The 27,916-nt window shown below is 42.8% G+C and overlaps 1 protein-coding gene across 1 annotated transcript; it reads left to right on the top strand.

Moving 5' to 3' along the window:
* The first annotated feature begins 1,565 nt into the window (after positions 1–1,565).
* CD83 (CD83 molecule) lies at positions 1,566–14,204 on the top strand. The gene is made up of 5 exons (XM_058832888.1): positions 1,566–1,684; positions 1,813–1,943; positions 11,649–11,865; positions 11,979–12,082; positions 13,840–14,204. Exons 1-5 carry the CDS (start codon positions 1,642–1,644, stop codon positions 13,996–13,998), a joined length of 654 nt encoding a protein of 217 aa, XP_058688871.1. The 5' UTR covers positions 1,566–1,641; the 3' UTR covers positions 13,999–14,204.
* The last annotated feature ends 13,712 nt before the right edge of the window (positions 14,205–27,916 follow it).

Consider the following 27,916-nt stretch of genomic DNA (forward strand, 5'->3'; position numbering starts at 1 on the left):
CTTGGGTGAAAGCTGAGTGCCCTTCTTGGAGATGGGCTTGATGTGTGATTGACTCACGGGGGCAGAAAAGTCATAATTTTAGTGAAGAACAGATGTGAAATATATTAAGTGGAGCCCTCTTCTCTCTAAGACTTCCTTCAGCAGCCCCTTCCTCCCACTTCTATCTTCTCAAGGACTCCATTATTTCACATGAGAAAGAAGTGATTTTCTCTCACTCTCAAGAGATCCACTGGGTTTTATATTTCACTTGTACTTTCTAAGTAATAGATTGACGTCCTGGTCCTTGAAATCAGAAGACATAAAGAAAAAAATAAAGCTTAGAACCTGTTATATTTACCATTATGGTCAATGAAAATAGAAGGAAAACCTTTAAAAATAAGTGGGCTGCTCCATCAGTGAGGTCCCCAGTGAAATTGCTGTCTGACTTTCTTCACAGAACAGACTGGAGTTTCCAAAAGTGTTACCCACCCACAGCATTTACCCATCTGAGTAGGACTTTAGCATGGTGAGGACTTGTCAAACTGACTTCTCACAAAGTGTTCTAGAGGTGATTTAGATTTAGGGTGCCCAGACTGGAGTGGCTTCCAGAACCCTGGTTTTCAAAAGGGGCTGACCATACATTCACCACCCATCAAATCTCAAATCCCTCTGTCCTAAATACCTTCTCTTCATCATGATCTCAGTAGCCCAAAGACAGCAGCCACAAGTGTTTTCCAAAAATAACATCAGCAACTTTCAGTTTCAGGATTTGTAAATGCTTCTGTGATCAACCTTGGACTTCCTCAAAAATTCTCCAGGGGTAAACAGCTCTCACAGATCACAGGGAAAGGATTTCCCCTCCCCCTTCCAGATATCTAGAGGGGATGTCCAAATGGTTCCTCTTCTGGGAGTTTCCTTGACCTTTTTCCATGATGAAACTTTCCAGCATATAATTTGCAAAGTTATGTCACTCCAGATGCCTTTGTTTGTCTTGAAATTGACAAAATATGCTAAGAAGAGATGATGTTCTACATCATGTGTGCCTACCTGCAGAGTTAAATGTGTAACTCTACTGAAATACAGTTTGTTTTCCTCAGCCATGCTGATAATTCCTGATTAGCCCTTGGCCCCAAAACAAAATGTTTCTGTGGTACTGTGACCTGAGGTCTTACATGTGGTTTCAGAAATGTCACATCATAAGGCCAACCTCTGCACAGGCACTGTGCTGTTAGCTGCAGAGAGAAGGTTGAGAGGGGATTTTGAGCTGGCAAGCCCTTTCCCCTGACATTTTGTCACTCAAGAGAGATTAGCTCAATGCTGATTTTGATGGTCTTCACAGCAACCCACAGTGCCCCTTGGTCAAACTTAAGTCTGTTCAGATCAAAACAGAGGGGGAGAAAAAAGAAAAAAAGGGACATGAGTTGCTACCACTGCAAGTGCTTGCATAAATGGGAATGACCTCACAGATTTAAGGGGAGGAGCCTTGGTTTATACATGTAGGGATTTTCCCTATGACCAAAACCTCAAGATAAGTCTGGGGGATTCCCCAGTCTGCCTTCAGAAATATCACTCTAGAAGCAGTCACAGCTTCACTCTGCTCTCACAGTCCATCCTGCAGAGAGGCACGCTGTTGCTGCTCTGTGATCTGAAGCAGCGAAAGCCATGTCCTTGGGAGTCTGCGCTCTGCTCATCCTCCTGTGCAATGGTAAGGGGGCAGCCCTGCAATTTTCCTTCTGCTCTTTCATGTTTGTCTTGTGGGGTTATGTTTTGGGAAGACAGGAAGGACTGTGTAAGCAATCTTTTTCAAAGGTGATGTGTACCTGTGCTTTGCAGTTTGGTGCCTGATCAGTGGGACTTCTGTGATGATCCCGGATGTTGCTGTGAGGTGTGCTGAGGAAGCTCTGCTGCCCTGTAAAGCTCTTCAGGACTTCTCAGTCTCCTACCAGACAGCGTCTTGGTATAAAGTAAGAAAAAAGTCTAAGTTACTTCAATAGTCTGCTTTGCTTTCCTATTTGATAATGGCTTGTCTCGTACAAAATGGGTTGTTTTCTGCAGGGGCATCCTCCCATTAGTGCAGCAGAGAGAAAGCAGCACTGCAAACCTTTGAGCTGACCATGGAGAACAGGCCTTTTCCATGTCATTGGAGATAGGCTATTTGAGCATGATCCCCTGAATTGCTCTTGGCCTGCTTTTGCATCTATTTATTGCTGTCTTCTGTGGATCAAAATTCAGGTGATGCCCCATGTAAAACCGGCCAAATACTACTCCAAAGAGGAGTCTTCCAGGATTTTCTTCAGAGCAAAAAACGGAATTTAAGCCTTGCAAAATCAATCAACATCTCCAAACAGGAAATGATTTTGTTCTTTGAAATAGAAGACCTAAAAAGTGCATGCTATTCTTCATAATGGATTGGGCATAAGGGCAGGGTGTGAGCAGAAGGCAGATGGAGAGCTAGAAATTCTGAGTTATCTCTTTCCAGTCATGAAGTAAAAATACATCTTGAGTGCTTTGATTCAGTTTTTCTCTCCAGAGCAGGAGAGCCCCGCTGACTACCTGTGTAGAACGGGTTACAGGAATCATTCAGCTAATGAGCAGAAAAGTCCTGCTCAACATTATCAAGATGAAATTTCTTAGAGAGGTAGAATTGCCCAGCAGCAGAACAGGTGCCTGTTGATCAGCTGTATGGCACCGTGTATTTGCATCTCAGCATAGAGCTTCAGCTTATGGTGTGAGCCAAATTAACAGGAAAACAATGTTGGTTTTGTTCTCCTCCATTCCCTACTCCCAGCCATACTCCTACTGCTTATCATGGGCCAGTCCTGGTGGTCTTATTACCTGTTAAGTCAACTCTCTGTTGCTTGTTATAATGGTGGAAAAATCAATCTGTGGATAAAGATTTTGTGGGTTACAGAGTTGAATTACTTTCCCATGTGATGGTAGAGCAATGGAAGGGAAGAGGAAAAAAACCTCTATTTATGGGTGTTGAAAACTGTTACTTTATCTCTGCCAGAACCTAAAGCCACAGCCTTGGCTTCCTCAGCAGTTTGGTCAGATACAGTTTGACACTCATTTTCAACAGTAAACCAACAAACAATGCTTGTTATTAGATACAGCTTCTGAGGTTGAAACTTGCAATCTGAATTTCATTGCTGATACAACAGTGAGCATCTGTCTACAGACTAGATGACATCTGTACCTCAAAAGAGCTGTTTTGAACATCTGACTGCCAACCCACCAAGAGCAGCTTCTTTTTCCAAACTGTTGAAGAAAGCACAGGTGGTAGACAGAGAGGAGAGAATAATGCTTTTGGTTGAACTTTACTATGGGATATGGAATATGAGTCAACTTATCCCTTTTTGTTTTCTGCCTCAAAAGGTGGATAAGGATCTATGTTTTCCATCCAGATACATGCTAATTATTGAAGGCTTCCATTCTCCCACAGTGTCCAGGAAGGGCAGAGAGCTCATGGAAGGCAAACCATGTTGTTTGAGTTGAGCAGAAGTGGTAGGGGCTGGGGGAGGAATAAACAGAGGCTGGCTGGATCCCAGAAAAGTCTCCCCCATAGCAGTGTTGGAAGTCAACAAACCCAAAAACAGGCTGAAGTGTGGGGATACTCCAGAAGCATGTGCTTCCCCAAGTTCAGTGGGAGCTGGGAGGGACAAGTAGCAAACAGCAGCCAAAAACCATTCTCTGATGGAGAAGTATAAGGAAACCCTATAAACCAAATTCTTTGTTGCCTCATAACTCTCTACAGTTCCACCTGGGCACAAAATCTCTGCACGTGTACAGGAGGGTGATATTTGATGATGCCTTTTGTGGGGGCCCTCTCTGCTGCTGCTTCCTCTTGCAGCAGTCATGCTGTCACAGTCTAGACTGCCACTGCACGTCCCCTACATGTCTCCTGCCCTGTCCCTACAATCTCCACTCCCTCCATGGTCTCTTCGCTCATCGTGCTTCACCTTCACTCAGAAAAAGACTGGTTTTCCAACGTCCAGCATAACAGAACCTCACACTTATTTTCTCTGCTGACACAAAAAGTAACAAAAGTCTAGCTATTGTCAGTTCTCGCCACAGTGCTCAGGGGCTGATGGCACCAACCATGGTACTGCAGTCTTCTGTTTGCTTGTCCCATGAGAGAGGTGGGAAGCAGGGACAGGCAGGCGGTGACGCCAGCCCAAGCCGCAGTTGTAGCCATATTTGGAAAAGCAGAGCATCAGGTCTAAAAACCCTGATTCTCCATGGGGAAAAGCAATCTAGGCTCAGTGTTTTGTGCTGAACAAGAAATACTTCTACTTGTGGGGCTAGCTAATAGGCAACCCCATGAAAATCTTTCTCTCCCCTCTCTGCCCTTTGGCTCTGGGCTGCTGTCCCCTCTCAACACTGCAAAGGAGGGTGAGGGAATGGTGGAGTGTGACTAGCCAACACAGGTAATTACTCTGTTATTTTAAAACAACTACTGAAGGATTAATCAATAAACACCACATATAACCCCAAAGGACTAATTAAAAGGTAATTCCAACAAATTGTATGAAATTTGAGGCTGTAAAGTTCAAGCAGCTGTTGGGCGAAATCTTTTGTATGAGGTCACTTTGAACTGTGAAGTAAATGCAAGCAATTAACCTTTGCTTCTGTTGCTTAAAAAAAATGGTGGTGGCAATGTTATGGTGCTGCTTGTGCAGTTGTGTGCGCAGGGTGAATGTTCTGTGAGCAAACCCCTCCTTCCCACTGGCACCTCTGTGTGCTCAGACCAATTAAGGACCGGTTTGTTACAATCTGTTAAAAAACAGGTTTTAATTTAGAAGTATTTACTGTATAGGGAAGTGATTGTCTAACAGAGTTAATATTCTGGTGTCAAAATCCAACTGGGTGTAAAAACAATGGTTTGCATTCAATTCCTTTGCTTTTGTTAATGTCTCATACTGCAAAAAAAACCATGGATGTGTTTGACCAGCTGTGCACCCAGGATCATGGGAGCTAATTACTCTCACATAAGTCACCTGTGTAAGTAGTTCTGTGCAGAATCAGGATCACAGTCAGTCAGCTCAGACAAAATGATTTTTACTTAAAAATATATGAAGTAGGCTGGCTGAGAACACTGGGGAGACGGTAGAGCATCAAGTCCTCTTCCAGCCTGGTACAGCTCTCATTCCATTCACTATTCACTATTCACTATTGAGCTGATGTATTTCTATTCTCTGGCTGGATGAATTATGAGAAATAGGTAGAAAAAATTAGGCCCCCAAAATTCAAGTGCTCTTCAGCAAATATTTCTTTTTCAGAGAACTGAAAACAAGGTGGAAGAAGGAGGAGGAAGACTTTGCTCAGTTCTAGCTGGCTAGGTTTTAGCTATTTATATTTATAGTTTTTAGAAGTGCTGGGCAGCCTGCATGCCATGAACCCATATATGAGCAGCATGGAAGTTTTCCAGCTGAGAACTGAAAACTAGGTCTTTTTTGCCTAAGCACCCAGGCACTGGGAATTGTCTATGGAAATGCTGGTTTGAATCTCTCCAGCTCACCTACAAGACAAGACTCTGGGTTATGAAACTTTACTTACCTTTCTGTCTCGTAGGGCTATTGAAAAATGAACAGTTTCTCCTTGTGCAGTACATTGAAAATGAGAACCATTTCATAAACCCTCATAATTATCACTTTATATCCAGTTTGAAAATCAAGTTTAAACAAACACAAATGAAGTCCCAGTGTATATTACACTATTTTCTTCATGTGATAGCCAGAAGAGTCTTAATCTAAAACAAACCTTGAGGAAGAGGAAAGAAGGCTGTGCTTCAGTGGAGAAAAATCTGCTAACTTTATAGCACTTCCTTGACAAATACAAAAAAATTTGGCCAAACAAGAGGGGGAAGTCGTATTACAAAATAAGAATAAATATTTTAGACATATAATATTGACAGCACCTTCCTTCAAAGGAAACTACTGTTGCTTAAAGTTCATAGCTGTGATATATTAACATAGGTAAATATTTGCTAAATTACTTGAGCCAAATTTCTAACCTAGGCAAAGAAATGCAGTCCAATGCTCCTCAGACATCTATTCATCCCCAAGTAGCTTTATCACATTGATGATATTGATGATTTAGACAGGAAGGGAATGGAAATGATTTCATGACCAAAACAATTCGTCTCATATGAGCTAAGGCTGGATGTCCTTAGCTAAAAAAAAAAAATCAAACCAATCCAAACCAACTAAATGATAAAGAGTCTGTGTGAGTCAAAGGGCTTTTCCAGATGGCTCATGTGTCACACATAGTTCCTTCACTATGTTCACTAGTTGTTTTGGGGTTGGGTTTTGGATTTTCTTTCATCATCTCCCCCCGTCCCCCTTTTTACAGCACACTCAGAGCTCACTCACATGTGCCCACAATTTATGACTGTTATTTTCAAATTTAGCTTTGGTACCTCTACATGACACTGTATAGGAACCATATGGATGCACCTTTAGCATTAATCAAATGTGGAAGTGTTTTTCTGCTGAAAAATATACCTATTAAGCAGTTTCAGCTCAGTTGTGTTTCATTATATGTTGGCTATTGGGCATTGCCAGAATCCTATATATTTTGCTTCAGAAAATAAATTCCTTCTGGCCATATGTAGATTTTTAGCTCTCTGTAACATTCAGAAATTTCAACTTGGCCATTATGCCTGTTATAGTTTTAAACAAAACCATTTTTACAATTATCTTACCCTCACTAGAAAATAATCTGATGTGGATATATTCCACCTTTGAACTGACATCAGTTTTGGACCTCAACCATTTTCATTGAAATAAAAATTTTCTTTTATGGGAAAAGTGGTTTATATTGGCTCTTTGATTTACCTGGAAGACAGTGTGCCACCTTAGTGTGGGAAAAGTTTGATGAGAAAAGGTATTTAATGAGAGCAGAGAACATGAGTTTACATGAGAGCTGCTCACTCTCACATGTTCATGATAAAATTAAACATGAATTGATTAGTTGGGTGTACAGCATGGGTGAATTGACTTTTTTAGGGTACTACCATGTAATGCTGTAGCAGTTTTCAAAACAATAGCTAAAACCTAGCCACCTAGAACTGAGCAAAGTCTTCCTCCTCCTTCTTCCACCTTTTTTTTAGTTCTCTGAAAAAGAAATATTTGCTGAAGAGCACTTGAATTTTGGGGGCCTAATTTTTTCTACCTATTTCTCATAATTCATCCATTCAGCTCAGTGGTATTTTCAATCAAACATATCCCATTTTAATAGCCACTGTATCACCACCACTATTCTTCTCAAAAAGCTCTGGGCTAGGAAAACTTAATAGGAATCAGTCAATTGCTTAGAGAATATATGTGGGAAAATCACAACTTCTCTAGACCATGTGATTCCAAGATTTTGGGAACTAGAATAACTTTCAATTAAACTCACTAAAAACTGACAACTAGAGCTGGTTCCCCTAGGCTGTGTCCAGTCCTGAATAGTCTAGTTTAGTCTCAAAGGATGGAGATTCCACACCCTCTCTGGGCAGCCCATTCCAGTGTTCAACCACCCCTACAATAGAAAGGGGTTTTATTTTGCTTAAACTGAATTACCTGAGTTTCAGTCCGTGCCCATTGCTTCTTTTCTTGTCCCTGAAGGCCACTGAAAAGAGTCTGGCTTCAGCTGGACTTCTCTATTCCCCTGTTAACCAGGTTGAGTCAATAGTGGTAAGATGATCCTGAACTATCTCTTCCACCTTCTGCTCATGTCAGGTGCTCCAAGATATTATTCATCTTGTGCCCCTTACTGGACTCCCTCAGATATGAATGTGTTTGTCTTGCCCTGGGAGCCCAGCACTGAACCCAGAACTCCAGGGTGTCTCAGCAGGGACTCAACAGAGGGGAAGGATCACCTCACTTCAGCACCTGCTGGAGATATTCTGCCAGGGCATTCCTGAAAGTCTGCCACAGACGTTGCTGAAGGAAAATGTATATGTGACATGAAACATAAACTCACATTTCTTCTGTTTTTTAATTTTCTAATGGGTAGTTTTATGCAGATAGGCAGAATTATGTTGCCAGCAAGTCCCTGTTCCCCAGCAAAATTCTGTGGGAATTAATCCCCAGCAGACTGCATGGTAACAAGGCCCTTTTTATGAAATAGTTTTAGTAGAATTTTCTACCTATCCCCACACAAGTCATCATTTGCCTTTTGAATTTTGGTAAAGCCATTAGCAGCAAACATGGGAGTAGGAACAGACCTCCTTCCTTTTCTCCTCCATTTGGAGGTGGGGAGCAGGGGAAGCTGGCATGCTGCAGTTTGCTCAGCAGTGAGGTGTAAGGAAAATGAGACACAAATGAAGTGTGGGAAGAAAAGATTTTTTTCACTGATTAAAGAAGAGGATGGTCCCTACACAAGTGGATTGATGTCTCTAGCAGCGCTTGCTTTGATCCCTCTAAGCTTGTGTGGAATTAATTAGGTAAAATCCCCAGCATTTACCTTGGGCTGTGGTATCACCTGGAGGACACTTGGCATGAATTAGCACTGGTTTATCATAGAAGCTTGAGCTGGAAAATGATCTGTCCAGTGAGAGTCTGCCAAGTAATTCACAGGAGGAAGCAAGCAAAGTGGCATTTTTGTAATTTTAATTAGGTTCAGAGTGGGAAAGAGGTTGTCTTAAATAGAGCAAGAGGCAGAACAATGGCCTTACTGAACATCTCATGGATTTCCTTTTATACAGCTGGGATATGAGGATGCACGCTGCAAATTTGCTCAGATTTTTTCTTGCTATGTAGAGAATTTAAAAAGGGAGGGGGTGGGGTTTTTTCTGACTTTTTTTTTTTTTTTTTTTAATAAGCTAACAGGAGATAAGATTGCTGTGGAAAAGGCTTGGTTCAGGCATCAGAGAAAAGGTTGTTTTGACCTCTGAGTAGGGGTGGATGCACTGCCTGCAGAGGCTGGAAAAATGCCACCAGATGTCTCTGCAGCCTAAAAAATGTTGGGATGCTGCTGGGCACACAGCAGCCCTGCAGACTGCCTTGCCTGCCCTTGCCCTTCAGTAAAGAGGAGATTTAATGGAGGAAAGCATACAAACCCCAAATTAAACCCACACATATGACCCTTTCCTCCTCCCTAGATGCAAGGTTCACAACCCTCATCCAGGTCACCAGTGGTTTCTCTGCAAGTGAGGGAGCCAAATTAGGCCACAAAGTAACTTTTTCTGCTTGCTTTGGGGAAAAGCATGATGTTAGTGCAATTTCATGACGCTGCTTTGCCTTACACAGAGCATGTCTAAGGCAAAATTCTGACAATATTGTCTGCAGGCTCACCATCATGGTGCTTGCAACAGCAACCAAGCACCTTAAAAAAGCCTTGGAGGCAATAATCAATCCTATCCCTGACTGTTCTCATGAAATAGGGAAGTTAAATCATTTACCCAAAATCTCACTTGGAATATGTGCATGGTCAGGCATGGGATGAATGGACTTAATTCAGTTCTCCCTTACAGGAGCAGTGCTGATTGCAATTGCATACAGAAAGATCAAAGTGTTTTCTCATTCCCAGATCTCAGCCACAAGAATCACACCGCCATTTACCACCCAAGACAGCAATTATTTATGCTGCTAGTAAATGAAAGGCAAAAACAAAGCAAAAAATCCCTAAACAAATCTAATTTTTTTTGTGTGTGTGTGTAGCTCAGACCTCCTATCTGCAATTTAGGGCAATGCAAAGGGCAGCCAGGCTGGTTCCTTTTATTGCCCTGCGGGCAGTTTTAAATTTCACTGAGGAAGGGGGTGGTAAGGGAAGGGAGAGTGGCAAAAATTAGATCTGAGGGAGGTCAACTATATCCACTTAACTGCTATTGACCTAGTTGTAACCAGAGCCGAGCCCAGCCTGGGTATTGGAATTCCTCTGGCCACATCTCTGACAATGTGCAAGGCCTGAAAATACCTAAATCCCTGTAGCACAGTGAAGTCCCTACAGCCTGAAAAACACCAAAATACATATTGTTTGTCTTGTAGCTGCTTGGGGCTGAGTGCAGTCAGAAAGAGAAGCTGGGGTAAATTTACTGGGGGATTAAGGAGAAGATTCTTTCCTCTTTCTGGGTAAAGTGTGGAAAGCCCCAGGAAATTACTGCTCTGTGTTTCAGTTGATGCACTAAAATACCCAAAACCTTTCTGAGAAAGAATCTTTTCAGTTAAGGAAATCTTGTGCTTTAGTCTCACTCCTCAGTTTCTGAAAAGTTCCCCAAATTGCAGCTTGTTTTACATCATTTTAGGCTGCAAAAATAGCAATGTATAAGGGAGCAGCAGACCCATATTTCTCTCCAGACCCTTGAGTGCACTTTCCTCCTGCAAACATATGAAAGGGAAACCAGATACTCCTAGCCTCAGTATGAGAAAGTTGTGTTTTAATAACTTACAGTGTAACTGTTATACCCCAATGCAGTAGCTATGCTGATAGAAAGTAAGCACCAACATATGACCCAAAAATATGTCTATTAAAATAAAATAATAATACTAGAAGAGCCTTGGCTTACATTTGTTAGAAGTTTGGCTGAAATGCTGAGACTTGGACTTATGAGCTGGCTCTGGTCTGGCTCTGCTGGTCCACAGAAAGATTGAATTAATTACTTGGGAAACCTTTATGGAGGGCATGCTGCCTCAAATCCCAGGCAGCAACTTCGATGAATAAGAATGGACACAGGCTAATTCAAACCCTTCTTCCATCTTTCAAATCAACTTAGTGATTTCTCTCTTCTTTGTGGTTCCCAGCCAGTTGTCATTTTCAGTGCATCCTATCGCCCCGCAGTATGAACTGTTCTGGGAATACACTTCATTCCTCCAGCAGCCTCTCAGCAATGCCAAGGAATGTAGCTCTTCTGGTTACAATTAAGAAATTCAACACACAAATGCTCCCCAAGTGCACCAGAACCTGCCTGTGACCTTCACGCAATCTGAATCTGAAGGAGTCGAAGCAATTTTTTGTTCTTTGGTTCCAGTCATGAGTGGAAAGGAGGGAAGTGGAGCGGGGGGAAGCCTCCATTCCTCTAGAGAAGCAGCATGGTTTCAGGGGTCAACTACACAGAAACTGGCACAGGAAAATGCATTTTCCAGGGCTGCATTCCCACTGGGAACTCTAGGCTGCGGAACTGCTGGGAGGATGCCAGCCTGTGCTTGGCAGAGCCCTCGTGCAGTGGCACACTTGCTGGGTTTGCAGGTTTAATTGTCACCACTGCAGAAGGTGTGCTGGCAGGGCAAGCACAAGCAGAAGTGGAGCTTTCCTGTCTGCTGCCATGCTCTCCTGGGCACCTTTGGTCTCCAGAGCCACCGCTAAGCATCTGGGCAGGGCTACCTCTTGCTGCCTCTGCTCCATCCCCATGGTCTGTCTTTCGGTCTGAACCCTTCTGCATAGGCCCACTGAGAGCAGACTCCACCCCTGCCTTCTGTCATGTTGTTGTTCCAGGTGAGGCAGCTTAAGAAGTCATTACAGAGTAGTTCTGTAATTCCCATTTATATATAGAGTCCATTTAAGCAAAACCCCATATACTTTTGGATTGCAAGCATGAACACATTAAAAAGATTTGAGGTTGTGCTCCCCCCCGCCTCTCTTCAGCCTCTGCATTTTCAGCCATAAGCTGGCTTTAAAATTTTCTTTACCTTAAAATTGAGGATGACGCTGTTGCCCAAGAAGAGAAATATATTTGTGTTTTTCAGATGGCTGGAGACAGCAAAGGAATAGCATGGGAAGTCCTTGATGTGGAATCTCATTATCCACAAGAAGTTGGGGGGTCCTTGGAGCTCTCCAATGACACCTCCTTTTCACTGAGGATCAAAAATGCCACCAGCCGAAACAGCGGGACATACAAGTGCACTTTGAGGGGGCAGAACGGAGAACGCAATCTGAGCAGCACAGTCACACTAAAAGTAACAGGTACAGTGGAGAGCTTTGACTGTCCCATGCTCTGCGTGGCATGTCAGGAAGGTAACAGTTTTAAAATATTTTACAAACACTGGAGCAATGTAACACTTTGTTTTACATTTTAGGTTGCCCTGGAATAAAAGAGGACAAACTAAGTAAATACAAAGGCGAGCTCTTGATGCTGACTTGCCTTGGGATTTTTTACTTGCTGCTCATCTTCTTTACTTGTGTAAGTAATTCTCTTTCTCATAAGCAAAGTGACAATACCAACAAAAATACCCCCACTCATTTTCTCTGCTAGCATTGCTTTAACACAGGTGGTCTGAAGTTGGTGTCCATACTTAATTTATGATTAAATTCAGGTACATGAGGATGGAGTTCCAGAGAGAAAGAACTGCACCCTAATCTAACTCAAACTATCAGTTATTTTCCTGCACTTTCACTGCTTGTTTCTACTTCCAGTTACTCTGTGTAAAGTACTTATCAGTTTAAGGACACAGTAACAGGTCCTCTGGTTAAGTACCTGGGAACAGCATTTGTCCAAGATGGAGGCACAGACCCCTGTGAGTCCTTCCCCACCTATGGAATTGCTTTGTGTGGTGGCATGATGGACCTGTGCAAGTCCACCTGCTTTTTGCCTCAGTTTCCACACTGGTAAATTGGTGACAACCTCATTTTAGACAAGCATTTTTGTGAAGTCACATCTTTCTTGTTAAACAGACACTTTAAATTACATGGAGGAAAAACCTCATTGGGTAATTTATCCATACCTTTACTGATGGCTGGTAATTCTGGGAAAGGAGGGGAGAGGAGGTACTTGGGAAGCTCACTCCCACAGAAGAAAAACTATGCTTTGGGTGCAGTGGCAGTGAAGTCCCTACTTCATGCAGAGGTCTGCATCTCCTGGCTCAGAAGCAGAGAGAATCCTGGGTGCCAGTTCAGTGCATCACTGGCTGCTTTGTAATAAAAACCAAACCAAAACTAGCCCCAGGATTTTGGGAGGTCAGATTTAACTTTTGCTGCCTGTTTCATATTTGCCTTCTTGTTTTGCTCCTCAGCAGATGAATCATAACTGTTGATCAGAGTGTATCTAATTAGCAGTGCTAAATGTAGCTTTCCATGTATCTTCAGGGAGCAATTAAATTTATGCCTGTCTCTTTTTTAGATTGACAATTCTGCCAGTAATTTGTGCCATTCAGACTAAAATTTGACGAGATAAATCTTGTAGGAATTTGTTAGAATGGAAGTATGAAAGCAAGGATATCACTCAGAAGAGACAGATGCCCCATGTTCTTCTCTGTGTCCTGAAAGAATTTCAGATCTCTACAGAAATCTCTCCTCCCCTTACATAAAAAAAGTAACAGTTTCAGTGGTGCAGTTAGAAAAAGCAGAGCTGTGTAGTGAAGATAATCACTCTGGTGGAATTATGCGTATCTTACTTTTGGGTGAGGCCGTCTCAGGTATCAACCTAGCTTTCATCAAAATTTAATATCTACCTGATCTCACAAATGAGGTTCGTTATTTAAAATGCCTGTTAAGTTCTTACAGGTGCCTTGTCCTGTTCTTTAGTGAAGATTGTGCCTTATCTCCACTAAACTCAACAGTGACATTCACTTTAGAACTGGTTGGCAGGACTGGGACTTTACATTGACAACTTGATGAAAATATTTCAGGCACTGGCTTGCATTGAAGGCAGGTGGAAACACACTTGCAATAGTTTGATGCAAGGCCTGTTGAGATGAAAATGTGAATCAAATATAAATTTCCCTTTTTGACTGAGGCTTTTGTCCTAGGAAGTTCATTGATTTAGCAAGAAATAGCAGCTTTTATTGGTACTGGGTGCTTCCAGTGACAAAAAAAATGGGAAAGGTGTAAAGAGCTATGGTTAGCAAAGAGAAAAAGGAAAACATTCAAAAGTTTTTTTTTATTATTTGCCTTTCATAGGAATTCTCAGTTTCAAGCTTTCCTTTGTGTTTTTTCTTTTAGACATGTCTAAGAAAAGAGAGTGTATCTCCAAATTACCAAAAAACCAGACCAGATATGAAGCACATGCTCACCCTCATGAACGTACATGAAATAACAACTTTCCAGCATTTAAACACCAACAGCACTTGCAAGAATGAGCTTACTTCAAGTTTTGTCTAAGTTGACATTGATGGCACTGTGGACTCATCAGGAAACACAAGCTGGATGGCTGAGTGGTATGGAGAGGAAATAAATTATAATATATTGTCTCTTCAGAGCAGCCTGAAAGTACAGGTACCTTGTCAGTGATCTGCTTGTGCTGAACAAGCACTGTTATGCACTATGGTAACTTTTGAGAGATAGTCAGCTAAGAAATATCTTTACAGCTACACAACATCTTACAATGCTGTTATGAGGAGCTCTCTTTTTCTGAGTAAGAATATGCTTCTAACATGAAGACTGAATTATAGGGAGTCCATGGCTGTGCAAAGCCAGCGGATGAAGCTCTTCCTTGGACTGATATCTCCCACCTGTCCAAAGCAAACACAGCAGGTGCTGTGGTATGAAAAGATAAGTATGCAGGGCTATCTCTGCTCTAAGCCTGATCCTGGGTGGAGTTCTTTTACTACAAATGAGATGTAACTCATCATGTGATGTTCAAGAAGGCTGAAGATGTAACTTCATCCTCTGCACTGGATGGATCAAAGCAATATCCACTCTTAAATCTTAGAGTGACCAACAGGCTGAGAAAGGTTTTCTCAAAATCTTTCTGGACTGAGTGAACTTTTTATCTCAGCAGGAGAAATAGGGACATATTTTCCTAGTTAATCTATAGGAACCTTCAATGAGACTGTTAATCTTAAATAAGACTGAAGAAGATTGTGATATTAAGGACATGAAAAGATGACTTTTTGTGTGGTTTACAAAACATGGAGCCAAACGTATGCAACACTTACTCAGTCAAGTTACATGAGTGAGGACCAAAGCCATGGCTTGGAAGAAATCAACCAACCACTTCTTTGGGATATACTAAGTTAGCTATGAGATATAGGAATGGAAGATGGGACATATGAGCTTTTGGTGTTGGCAGCATATGTATGTGGAAAAAGGACGTGAGAAAAGCTGAACTGAGGCACACAATAAAGGGGAGAGAAGATTTGTCCTTTTGGATCAAAGCGATCTTAGGCTCTGAATCCAAGGAACCTCCCTCTATTGGATTGCTAGTGCAGAAGGTGAAGGAAGAGGAGTCCAAAGTGACTGTGGTTGCTTATGCCATAATGTCAGAATTTGAGCCCAAACATCAGAACTTGCATACCCTGAAGAACACCATCTTGAAAAAATACTTCAAGAACTGACCGGCAACATTAGAATTTTTTATGCAGTTTGGAATTCCAGGCTGTTGACAAAACAATCTTTCTGCAGTCCTTTAACTAATTTTGAAAATTTGATGGGAAGAAAGCTTTACATCACTCAGCACTGGCTTTGTGAGCAGGGTAGATGTCTGTATTGCTGGAGTCCAAGAGGCTCTTGACCAGGATGACTTGTAGTTACAAGGGATATGAAAATTACTTAGAACATAGTAAAGCAATGCCACATCAACTTTTTGTTTTCTGTAGTTTTTTAATTTAAATGTGTGTAGGATACTTGAAATAAAAATTCAGAGATAACCTACGGTTTGTCTTTTTGTGCCACATTATGGCAAATAAACCCAGAAAAATTCCATATAAATTGCATTTTATTTTACAACTAGCATAATTACATCAAATAAGATAGAGATGTGATTCAGCCTCTTCTGCAGGAAAAAGCATGTATGTGTGTATAACTGATTAAGCAATGGATAATTTTATGCACTTCTAAGGACCTAACACCATTTAAATTTTCATCAAAATTTCACTTTCTGTCCAAAGTACATTATAAAACACCTGTTCCCTACCAAAAGGCAAGTCATTAGGGAAAACACAAGGGTGTTTCAGTCTGCCCACAATTGCTTTTAAACAAGGCCAACCATCCTGGATGACCTGTATGTTTAGGAGACAAAAAATATGAACCGAAGGCGTATGTATTTTCCATTTGGTCAGGAAGGCTTAATACTCAACAGTCATAGTTTGTTGAGGTTTATTATCATAGAATGCTAAGAGCTTGGAATGGATCTTAAAAATCATCTAGTCCCAGCCCCCCCACCATGGGCAGGAGCACCTCCCCTACACCAAGTTGCCCAAGGCTTACGCAGCCTGAATACTGAACGCTGCCAGGGATGGGGCATCCACAGCCTCCCTGGGCAACCTGTTCCAGGGTCTTACCATCCTCACAGTAAAATAGTTATTCCTAATCTCTAGCCTAATTTTCCCCTCTTTCAATTTGTACCCATTTGTCCTGTCATATCACTACAGTTCCTGATAAAGAAACTGTATCTGGCTTCCCTGAAGGACCCCTTCAGATCAATATCTGGGTTGCTATGAAGTATCAGCAAAACCTTCTCTTCTCCAGGCTAAACATCCCTAATTTTCTTAGCCTTTGTAGGGGAGGAGCTCCAGTCCTCTTGTCAACTTTGCAGCCCTCCTCTGGACTTGCTCCAGCGGTTCCACGTCCTTCTTGGGACCCCTTAGCTGGGATGCAGCACTCCAGGTCGGGTTTCACCAGAGCAGAGGAGAACAGAGGGGCAGAATCCCCTCTCTCCCTCTGTTGGCCACTCTTCTTTTGATGGAGCCCAGGATTCCATTGGGTTTCTAGGCTCTGAGCACACACTGTGTTCATCTGAGTTTTTTTTAAGTACCACCCCCAAGTCTTTCTCTGCAGGGCTGCTTTCAATCACTTCTCTTCCCACCCTGTGGGTACTTCTGAGATTGCCACGATCCAAGTGCAGGGCCTTGCACTTTGCTTTGCTGAACTTCATAAGGTTTGCATGGGCCCACCTTTCAAGCCTGTCCATGTCCTTCTGGATGGCATTCCTTCCCTCCAGCATGTCTAACACACCACACCTCTGGGTGTTGTCAGCAAACTTTCTGAGGGTTCATGCTCTATTCCACTGTCCATATCACTAACAAAGATGTTGAACAGAATCAGCCCTAGTACTGACGACCGAGGGACACCACTTGTCACTGGACAATGAACAGCTGACCACAACCCTCGGTGTGTGGCCATCCAGACAGTTTTTTATCCATTGAGTGGTCCATCCATCAAATCCATGTCTGTCCAGTTTGGAGATGAGGATGTTGTGTGGGACAGTGTCAAATGCTTTGCATAAGTCCAGGTGGACAATGTCAGTTGCTCTCCCCCTGTCCACCAACACTGTAGCCCCATCACAGAAGGTCATCAGATTTGTCAGGCACAATTTTCCCTTTGTAAAGCCATACTGGCTGTTATCTATCACCTCTTTGTTTTCCATGTGCTTTAGCATCTTTTCCAGGAGAATCTGCTTCATGATCTTGTCTGGCACAGAGGTAAGACTGACTGGTCTGTAGTTCCCTGGTGTTCTGCTTTTCCTTTTGTATTGGTTTTGCACAGTCCGGTTTTTGGTAGCAGGGGGGCCACAGAGATGGCTCCTGTGGGACGGTGATGGAAGCCATCATGTCCAGCAGAGCCAATCCTTCATGGCTCTGAAAACAGACATGCTGCTAGCCAAAAGTGGGACAATGAGAGAGGTTGGTAATACCTCTGTGATGACATATTTAAGAAGGAAATCAAAACAAAGTCATGAGTTTTGCTTCTAGTCAGAGAAGAGGAGGAGGTTAGAACATGTGAGACACCAAGATCATTGACTAAGGAGGGGCAGGAGGTGCTCCAGGTGCTGCAGCCGAGATTACTCTGCAGGCTGTGGTGATGACCATGGTGCAGCAGCTGTGCCCCTGCAGCCCATGGGGATCCACAGGGGATGCAGAGATCCACCCGCAGCCCATGGGGATCCACGGGGATCCAGAGATCCACCCACAGCCCATGGGGATCCACAGGGGATGTAGAGATCCACCTGCAGCCCATGGGGAGGTGCCCACACTGGAGTGGATGGATGCCTGGAGGAGGCTGTGATCCAGTGGGAGACCCAGTGGAGAGAGGAGGCCCCGGCTTCCAGGCTGGAGCAGCCTGTCCTTGGAGGACTGGACCCCATTGGAAGAGAGACCCACATCACAGCAGTTTTGGGAGGACTGTGTGCCCGTGGGAGGGACTCACATTTGCAGCAGATGCAGTTTGGCTGCTGCTTGTAAGAGTGGATCTGCACTGGAGAAGTTCACACAGTTCACAGAAAACTGGCTCCTGTGGGAGGGACCCCACGGCCTCACAGGGGAAGGACTCCTCTCCTGGAGCAGCAGAAGAAAATCTCAGCGATGAACTGACCAAAATCCCCATACCTTGTCTCCCTGCACTGTCAGTGGGAAGGAGGGAGGGGCTGGGGGGAAAACGGTGTTTTAAGGGCTTATTTTACTTCTCATTACCCTCTTCTGATTCTGTTAGTAATGAAATTCACTTTGCAATTTAAGGTGAGCCTGTTTTGTCCCCTGAAGTGTTTCTCTCAGTCGTTATCTCACTCATGCAGCCTTTGTTATTGTTTTTTCCCTCTCTGCTGCCTAGGTGTAGCAGGGGAGCATGAGCAAGTGATTCTCATGGGTGCCCAGTGTTAAGCCAGTGTCAAACTCTGACACCTTTTCTAAAAATGGGGGTTATATTTCTCTTTTTCCAGTCATTGAGGGTTTTACCTGATTGCCACAATTTCTCAAAAATGTTGGCTTAGAAACTTTGCAAGCTCCCTCAGGACCTATAGATGATTCTTGTTGAGTCCCATAGACCTGTGCATAGTCAAATTCCTTAGAGGGCCTCAAACCTGAGAGGGCTCAGGACCCCTCTGCTTTCCAGGACTCTATGGAGTAGGTCCTTGAAGAGGTCAAAGGTCTGCTGTCCTGATGTCCAGGGCAGTGATTTTGCTGCATGCCCTTCTCACTGCACTGAGAATCTTTATCTCCACCATCTTGTCGGCACTTACAGTGCCTTGGAGCACAGCATTCCCCACCAGCTCTTCTTTGCTGGTGAGCACAAGGTCCAGCATGGCACCTCTCCTTGTTGGATCCTCAATCACTTGTGTAAGAAAGCTGTCTTTGACACATTTGAGGAACCTCTGAGATTTCTTTTGCCCTGTCATGCTGTCCCTCCAACAGACACTGAGGAGGTTGAAATCCCCCACAAGGAGCAGGGACTAAGAGTGTGCAGGCACCTGTCTGCCTACAGAGGGTTTCATCCTCACCATTCTCCTGACTGGGTGGCCTGTAGCAGACTCCCATTACAACATCCCCTGTCCCTGCCCTCCCCCTTAATCTTCACCCACCAGCTCTCAGCAAGCTCCTCATCCTTTCCCAGGCAGGTCACTCACATAAGGGCTACCTTCTGTTCTCATCTCCCTAGCCTGTCCTTCCCAAAAAGCCTGAAACCCTCCATTCCAAAGCTCTAGTCACTGGAGCCATCCCACCATGATGCTGATGCTGTCATCCCCAAGCAGGTGTGTGCAGATCTCTAGCTCTTCTTGTTTGTTCCCTATACTCCAGGTGTTTGTGTAGAGGCATTTGAGCTAGGCCCTGGATAAAGCCAACTTGCTGGCTGGAGTATCTGGGATGCCTCTGCATTATCTTCTTATATTTTTAAAATATCTTTAAATAATTTTTTTAGGCACACAGAGAAGAGGAAGAATGGGAAAATTCACTTGAAATAAGTTGATAATTAGGCAGCAGAAGAAGTGGAAACAGTTTAAAAATTATTTCTTCAGAAGGATAAATAAGATCAGATCAGATAGAATGGAATGAAAAAAATGGGATTTTGTGCAAACAACTATGCCCATTATTTTTTTTCCTGAGCCAAACTGTCTGCAATACAGAAGATTGGGCCTGAGGCATCAACACTGAGTCAAATTTCAGGCTTAGAAGTTTCAGGCTGGTTGATTCTAAGGATTTTCTGTAGGCCCAGCTGTGTAGTAGAAGTGATCATGTTCAAGGCCACTTGAATGTGTTAAATTGTTTAGAAGAAGTAGAGCAGACAGAAAGTCTTATGCCAAGATGCTTCACTGAATCACAAAACTGGAGAGAAACAGGCAACTTCCTAAAGCAACGAAGGCTCCTGGACATTTGGGGTGTAAAGGAGATAAAGTTTCGTGGCACTCTAGGACAAAAGCAGATTAACTGGAATTATTACAAATTAGAAAGAAGAATTTAAGTTTGTATACCACAATGGCTCCAGCACTAACTGGAACAACATTTTTTAAAAAAATCATGTATTGCCTGACAATCTTGCAGGATGGGATACACATGTTCTTCAGCATAGTATCTCCAAAGAGAGTGCTTTCCTTGTAATATGGATCTGTGCAACTAAGTAACCTGATTCAAAAATACTGCCCCAGCTAGCCCAGCATAGTGGAGATGAGCACATGCACATGTTCTTTAGACTTTAATAGTCCATTATTGAAGGAAACATGCTTCTGTATTGCACAATCTAAAGCCTGTTTTGATTACAAAGGATAATTGCCCTGTTGGACAAAAAGATTTGTTTCATTTTCTACAACTCTTCTTATTATCTATGTCCCTAGTTTTGTAAAATAATGTAATAGCTTAATTGTGTGCCTGAACTGCTCTTGACAGTACTTTCTTACAATACTTTTTAGACTGAGCAATTCAGTTTATGTTGATAAATCCATGAGGTGGAAAACCCATACTCTTTGTTTTATGAATAAAAGTTGGACATCTGGAAAACAGAAATCTCCTGCAAAAGTCTAGATCAAAATGAGGGAGATGAGTTTTCCTGACTCTCCTATGGGTGCCTTAATTACAGGAACTTTCTTGTTATTATTTTTTGTGGGTTTTGTACCTTTTCCATTTATTTTTTTCCCCCTTGTGGCCTGCATTTTCCCACTGTTTTATCCAACAGTGAACTCATCTGTGTTCAAAGACATCAACAAGCATTGTATATAAAATTACTCATACAGAGTGGGTTTGTACACTTGTGTCGTGGTTTTAAACCAGTAACAAAAAAAAAAATTACTTATTTTTTTTTGCTGTGAGATATGGATTAGAACAAGAGCAAAACAGGCTTAAAACTTAAAAGGAATAAAGAAAGTTTATTAACAAACTACAAGAATAAGAACACCAGAGTAAACTTCCAGAAAACTCTTTTTTTATCCCCTACTACCCACCATTCCCTTGTTCACATGACAACAGAGACAAAAACTTTGGAACTTTGGTGTTTAAAACAGTCCCAATTCTTGCTAGAGTCTTTTCATCAGTCTTTGTAGAGAAACAGAAGTCTCCTCCTGCTAATCTATAGAGTTTCTCACAAGAAAACTATTTCTGCTATAGTTTTCTATCGCCCTGATGTCAGCTGCCCAGAAATGCCAATATCAGAGCTCACTCCTCCCATTTTACATCACTCTGAGGTGTGTATGGGCCATGAGTTTAGGGGTGTCATTTTAAGGATGAGTTATTCAAAGGCAAAAGTCTTCTTCATCTGTCTCTGTGAGCTCTACTAGAAAACAGTTTTCTCATTGCCTCTCAAGGCTTCAAATCTTCCAGCACTTCACTGTATCACAATTATTCTACTTTTTACTCAAAATTTACACTTTGAACACTCCATTCCTTCCTACATACTCTATCATGAATTAAAGGAGTTCTTTCAGGACTTTATTGTCCATCTCCATAGCTTTAACAGAAAGATATTTCAGCTTAATTAAAGCATCTCCTTATTCTCTACCTTTTCTGAAGCTTCTTTTCTTTCCTGTCACTGGTAGTTTATAAAGTCTCTTTTCATGTTGATCACTCTCTTTTTTCCTCTCTGGATAAAAAGATTAATCTGCAAGTCTCATCTGGGCAATGAAAGGGTTAAAATCTTGCCCAGGCTTTGTAGATGGTTCTGTGACTTCTGCTGGTGCAGGAGCTGGAGCCGTCTGCGATAGAAAATTCCCCATGGCTGCTCTGGAGAGTGTAGTCGCTGTTTCAGCCCACCGCAGGTCCAGAGCTTTTTCTCCTTCTTTACTCAGCAGTCCCCGGTGAACTCCGTCACTGCAGCTGAGCCAGGGACCGGCCTGGCCCGGCCAGAGCCCGGGGCAAGCCCCACAGGCCCCATCTCCCGGCCGGGAGCCACTGGGCCCAGCCCAGCCCCCGCCCGGCCGCATGAGCTGGGCAGGGAATGGGAGGCCAGCCGGAGCTCTGTTACCTTTCACAGCCAGGAAAAAAAGAGAGCTAAGAGTGCCCTGGCTTTACATCTTAAGGTAGGGTTCACAAGTTGATCCCACTTTTCAATGGTCAACACTGCTGTCAATTCCCAGTAATGACCGATAATTGGTCAGGAGAAAAGACTCCCATCAGTCCCTAGCAACTTCAACTTCCTTAGCTCTCAAAACCACCTTAAAGGTAAAGTCACCCCATGACAACTTGTGATTAAGAAACGTACAGGGAAACACTGTGTGTTGGTGGAATTACCCCAAAGAGAAATTGCAGGAATCACACACTGGAGCTAAATGAATATCCAAAATGGCAATGAGGGAAAGCTAAAGGACATAATCCACAAAACGCTGAGTGTATGAATTACAGCCCTTAGCTAAGCCTGATTTGTGAGGCTAGTACTTACACAGCAGATAACCCAGGCTGACAGTGACCTTGACAGCACTGCAACAGTAATATTTTCTGTAAAATCTGGACAGCTTTCAGCCCGTTTCTCCTGAGTGGGAGCTACAAGCACGCTTGTGTGCAGCAATGTGGACCATAGTAATCCTCTGTATGTGCCTGTCGATGATACAAACAGAATATGCCTCTTCAGGCACGACAAATGCCTCCCTCCCCTCTTTCTTCTGCACTTGATAAGAGCCATTTGAGGAGCATAAAGAGTTTTCCCTAGAGCATGAGTCCCCTTTCTTCCCTCTTTCGGTGTGGAGCTGAGCAGTGATGCAGTGCAGAGGGGATCTGGTTCCAAGTCTACTGAGCAACTGCAAGTACTTTGTGACCTTCTCAACCAATACATCTGCCTTTTGGGAACTGCAATTGATTTTCTTCATTTCTCCATGTGAAGACAATGCTTCTACACTATGTTACAGCTACACAGATAGGTAAATTGTAAGTGCTTTCCCTGCAGCTCTTCTTTAAGTAAATGTTAGTGAAACTCTGGTTTGTAGTCTTTTGTGGAACAAATTGCTGGGGGGATTAAAAAGTTACAAGTAAAAGCAATATGAAAGTTTTTGGTTGATAGTTCTCTCTTCCCTTTGCTGCCAAGACCTGTGTTTGCAGTACTCTGCTTTTCTCTGGCTACAGCTGATATTCTGCATCAAGCTGCGAGGAGTGCTGTTAACTCTCTGGAGCAGTGACGCAAATCCTGAAAAATCCACCGAGGGAATGGGCGGTGGCAAGACCAACAGATTGCTGCAAGGAGTGGTGTGTCCTTTGAAGGCTTCATCTTATGTCCCACCCTTTGATGAGCCTTCACTTGACTTTGATGGAAAAAGCACCCTTGTAGCCGAGTTTCAAGTGCATCTGTTATACTGCCAGCGGACAGTCTGGGCTGACTCTAAAGTGTTTGCTCTGTTACAAGACAAAAAAAAACAACCCTAAAACAAACCCACAAACCAATCCCATGGACAGATTGAAGGAAAGGGAAAACAACTGAGAGAAGAGATATTCTAGGGGGGAACACAACTTCCACAAGTCCTGCACAAACATGGGCTTTGCTCCCTGCAGTCTTTCAGTTGCTTTTGTGAAGGGAATAAGAACAGCCTTAGTAGTTGGGGTTTACTATGCGTTTGCTTTAAAAAGTACTTGCACTGTGAGCCTTAGTTTCTATATTTGTAAATGGGAGCAATTTGGTTCAAGTGTTTCCCTGTGTGAAGGCAGGGAAATTGACAATATTTGCAACTTTTCTGCTTGGAGCTGAAAGGAACTTTTTGCCCAAGCTGTCCTTCAGGGTAGAGAACAATGGGCTTGAGCTGGACATTACTTGGACATTACTGTTAAGGGAAAAAGGCCCTGCTCACAAGAGAAACTGGATTAATAAGAATTAGTAAGAAGAAAAATTCAGAAGTCTCTGTAAATGTTGGGGTCTAGACCAAGCACCTGTAACACAAATGTGTGACTGTTCCCACCCACTCCCTTTTGCTATTTTTGTCCCATCTGAATTCCAGCTCTGCCAATTCATTCTCACATCTGTTCTCAGGCTTGGTATCAACACCGACTTAATCACATTCCTTCCATCTACTGAGATGGAAATGTAGGGCTATGTAGAAGCCAGGACAAATTAACCCCTTCCCTTCATCAGCACCAGCCAGCACACCTCTCTTGACATGTACTTGCTGGTGTTTGGATGGGCAGCAGAACTGATGGGGCTGTCAGCTCCCCAGGTGGAGAGTGTGCTGAGCACATTACTGCCAAAATAGCCTGGCTGGTACACACTGACTGCGAGAGGTCTGGAGGGGTAGCAGTGTCTGGGGCTCTGTGAACAGGAGCACAGCCAGCAGATCAAGCAGGTCCACCTCCTCAGCTCAGCCTCTCAGACCACACCAAGCTCCATCACCCAGTTCCAGACCCCCAAAACTGCACCCAAGGCAGTCAGGGCTACAGTGTTAGTCATGTGAGGAGAGGCTGAGCAAGTAGGGCTTGCTCAGCCTGGAGAAGAGATGGGTTTGGAGAGGCCTTAAAAGCTGTGTACCAGTAAATATGAGGCAGGTATCAAGAAGAAGGAGCCAGGCCTCTTACAGTGGTGCATGGTGAGAAGGTGAAAGGGAATAAGCATAAATGGAATGAGAGTAGTTCAGAGAGGAATATTATTTTCCCTTGGAGGACAGCCAAGCAGTGAAACAGGTGTTTCACAGAGGCTGTTGAGTCTCCATCCTTCAAGGTTTTCAAAACCTAACTGAGCAAAGCAACTTGGTCTGATCCCAAAAGTTACCTTGCTTTGAGCAGGAGGTTGGAGTAGAGACTTCCTGAAGTCCCTTCACACCTCAGTTATCCTATAAATCTATACTTTTCATGTCAGAGAACATTTATTTATTACTACTCTTCATGTTCATTACACTATGAATGGACCACCCCGAGACATCTGCTCTCTCCCAGTAATAACCAAAAGTCTCTCCATCAAAAATTTTTAGAACACAGTATGAAAAGTAACTGTGGGATAAAAGAAAAAATAAACTATGGACGATTATGCCTCAAAAATTAGAATGCCAGTAAAAAGGCAACAAACTTGATTATTTAAACTTTATTTCTTCACCCAAGGGCAAACACACAAGGATACATGGGATGCTATCAGAGGCATTTCTCTGTGTTCTGGCTTTCCTCAATATGAAATAGATCTGATGGTGACCCGTGCAGGAATTCACAGTCTCCAGTACATCTTGTATTTGAATTTTCAAAGTGTTCATAAAATGTGACATTTAATAAAGACTGTTTTTGTCTTCATCACATCCCTGAGTCACAGAACTCTGTGACAGCACATGCACACACAGGGGCTCAAGGAACCAAGCACATGGTCTCATGCTTTTTTGTTCTGTGCAGCACTTAACCATACTGGGTTTTACATGTGGATAAAAACAAGCAAAATAAATTCCTAACCTGTGTCACACTGTAGAAAAAGAGCCAGCCTCATGTTCATATTAGCCTTTATCATTGCAGACATCAGGTCTTGGGAACTGCTGCCTTGTGGAGCAGTTCAGCAGGAGGTTCACTGCTGAGGGAGCTGCAAATCCACTTTCCTGGCTGGAGGAAGCAGCTTCCCCTTCTCCCTACTGTTTCACTCAGATCCCATCCTTGGGCTTGCAACTGTGCCCTTAAATTGCCAAAATCTGAGATTCCAGATCAGATGCTGGGACCTTTGTGCTAGGATGAAAAACACTGGTCCTGAGGCCACATCTTTTAGCTAAACTCTTTTAAACATGCATTTTACAAGACCTGTTACCCAGAAACTCCTTATTGCTGTCTTCTTTCCTAGGGATAGTAGCAAGCCTATATTAAGGACTATGAAGTGCCTTAATATTACAGTAAGTGCCCAGGATAAACAGATGATCTGTGTGGGACTTTTGGGAGGACACCTGGTGCCCAAGAAGAAATGAGAGATTTGTACACAGTAGTTCTTTTAAGTGCATAGTGCAGTGTCTACAGGCAAATTGGGTTGCCAGGCCCTGTCCTACTTACTACATAAATACAGTCAAGTGGATTAAGATCCAGGCTATTGTCACTGGTTGACTGCTTTTTACTTAAAAGGACTAGTTAAAGTGTTCCTTCCCTTGGGAAACAAAAATAAACTTCGTTCCCATGCTACTTCCCCCAAAACGCCCAACATCAGTAAAACAAGACAAGCAACACTCCTACAGCTCCTAAATAACCTAATTTGGCAAAGTTTGCAATGACCCTAGAATAAGAGATTCTCCCCTCAGTTCATGCTTCTTGTCACCTAAGTAGGTGTCAAATCTCCTGGGTTTGTCTTCACACAGCTTCTTTCTATTTCACTCCATCTTAAGAGCTCTAAGTGTCTCTGGTAAATTGTGCTGGTGCATTTCTATTAACATTAGCAAAAGGGGGAAAAAAAGCCAACTCAGTTCACAACAACTATCAGTGTATGAAGATTAATCTTTATATAGCAGGCAGAACATGGATCTGTTCTACATCTTCCAGAACAGCCTGTACTTTGTTTCTGCTCCTTCTCAACAACAGCCTTCATGCAAAATAGAATTAAAATTAAAATCACTGTATTTTAGCATTGCTATGTTCACACTGCTATTCTCTCAGGCTTCACAATTCATGTTGCAGTTAGCAATCTACTTCTCTTTTTGCTAGCAGCACAGGGGACAAGTGGAGCTACTCACTACTAAATTCTAAATTCTAGGAAAGAAAAAATACAGCTTTGTTCCACTGTCCTGGGATGACATCCACTTCGAAGAAATAGTCACAGGTTACCTTATTAACATCTTGTAGTGTAGAAAGAGTTAAAGCTTTTGCCATATTAAATAGCAACACATAACCAAAGACATGGGAGGCCTACCCTAACATAAACACAATGGCATGGCAAGCGTTAAAACTTTGTGTATGGTAAATTAGAGCTTTGAAAAACATCTCAGTTGGGAGCAATTTTGGAAATTTTTGAAACATGAATTACTGACTTTTTTTCTCCTCCCCCCTTTAAACAGTCTGTGAGGATTGGTCGCATTGGAGAAAAAAAAATAAAGTGTCGACACTTGACATACTCAATCCATCCATAAACGTAAACACTCTTGAACTGCAGTGAGTTTTTCTTTTACTAAAGAGCATGTGGAAGCAATTACCTGAATGTAGATGTGATAAAGAATGGATGAAATGCAAACCAAATGATGCCTTATTACTTAATATAAAGAGACTGTTCTGTGAGATCAAAGTTGTGCAGCACAAAATGTAATGGGCTTCACTGGAAGGATAGGCTTCAGAGATTTGTTTAAAACACAGATGCATTTTGATGAAATGCTAAGTAGACAAAATTAGGGTAAGTTTAAAGAGTTTCCCAGTACCTGATCTATGATCTTCATAACATCTTTACTCTCCTCCCACTTTTTGCAGCTCTGCTCCATTCCCAGATGCTGTGAGGCTGGCAATGAGAAACTTCCCTGGCTTCATCGTGGCTGGGGATGAGAGCTACTCTGTCCTGAGATGTGGAAGAAATGTCACCATCAGCACCCCCTGCGGACATAGGAAAGGCTTTCTCTGTACATTTGCATCGACCCCTTGCACTGCAGCCTCCCTGTGCCTCAGCCATCACTCTGTGCCTGGTTGCTACCTCAGCACATATTTCTCCTTTGAGTCAATATGCTCAGGAAGGGCAGTGAGATAACCTTTCCCAGAGACAAAAATACTGAAGCAGAACAGAAGTATCAAAACTAATTTCCAAATGTTTTCCTACCACAGGCCATATAATAAAATACAATTCCCATCAAGATCCTGCTTTGTACTTCACCACCTTCTCTAGTGTTAGATTTACTTCTCTATTTCTTTTTAATGATTCATATTTTTAAGAAGCTGTATGCAACAGACAAAGAGAAGGCATGTTGGGAAAGTGGGGTTGTGGTTTCTGTATAATTCCACAATAACATCTGAACTTGTTCTCCTGCCTTGCCTTGTCTTCCCTC

The sequence above is a fragment of the Poecile atricapillus genome, chromosome 2, assembly GCF_030490865.1.
Source record: "Poecile atricapillus isolate bPoeAtr1 chromosome 2, bPoeAtr1.hap1, whole genome shotgun sequence".
In the NCBI taxonomy this organism is placed as follows: Eukaryota; Metazoa; Chordata; class Aves; order Passeriformes; family Paridae; genus Poecile; species Poecile atricapillus.

Excerpts from the sequence above, each read along its gene's own strand:
- CD83 (XM_058832888.1), top strand. The coding sequence starts at position 1,642 with ATGTCCTTGGGAGTCTGCGCTCTGCTCATCCTCCTGTGCAATG. Across the intron at positions 1,944-11,648 it reads AGACAGCGTCTTGGTATAAA|ATGGCTGGAGACAGCAAAGG; the intron begins GTAAGAAAAAAG and ends TGTGTTTTTCAG. Across the intron at positions 11,866-11,978 it reads AGTCACACTAAAAGTAACAG|GTTGCCCTGGAATAAAAGAG; the intron begins GTACAGTGGAGA and ends TTTACATTTTAG.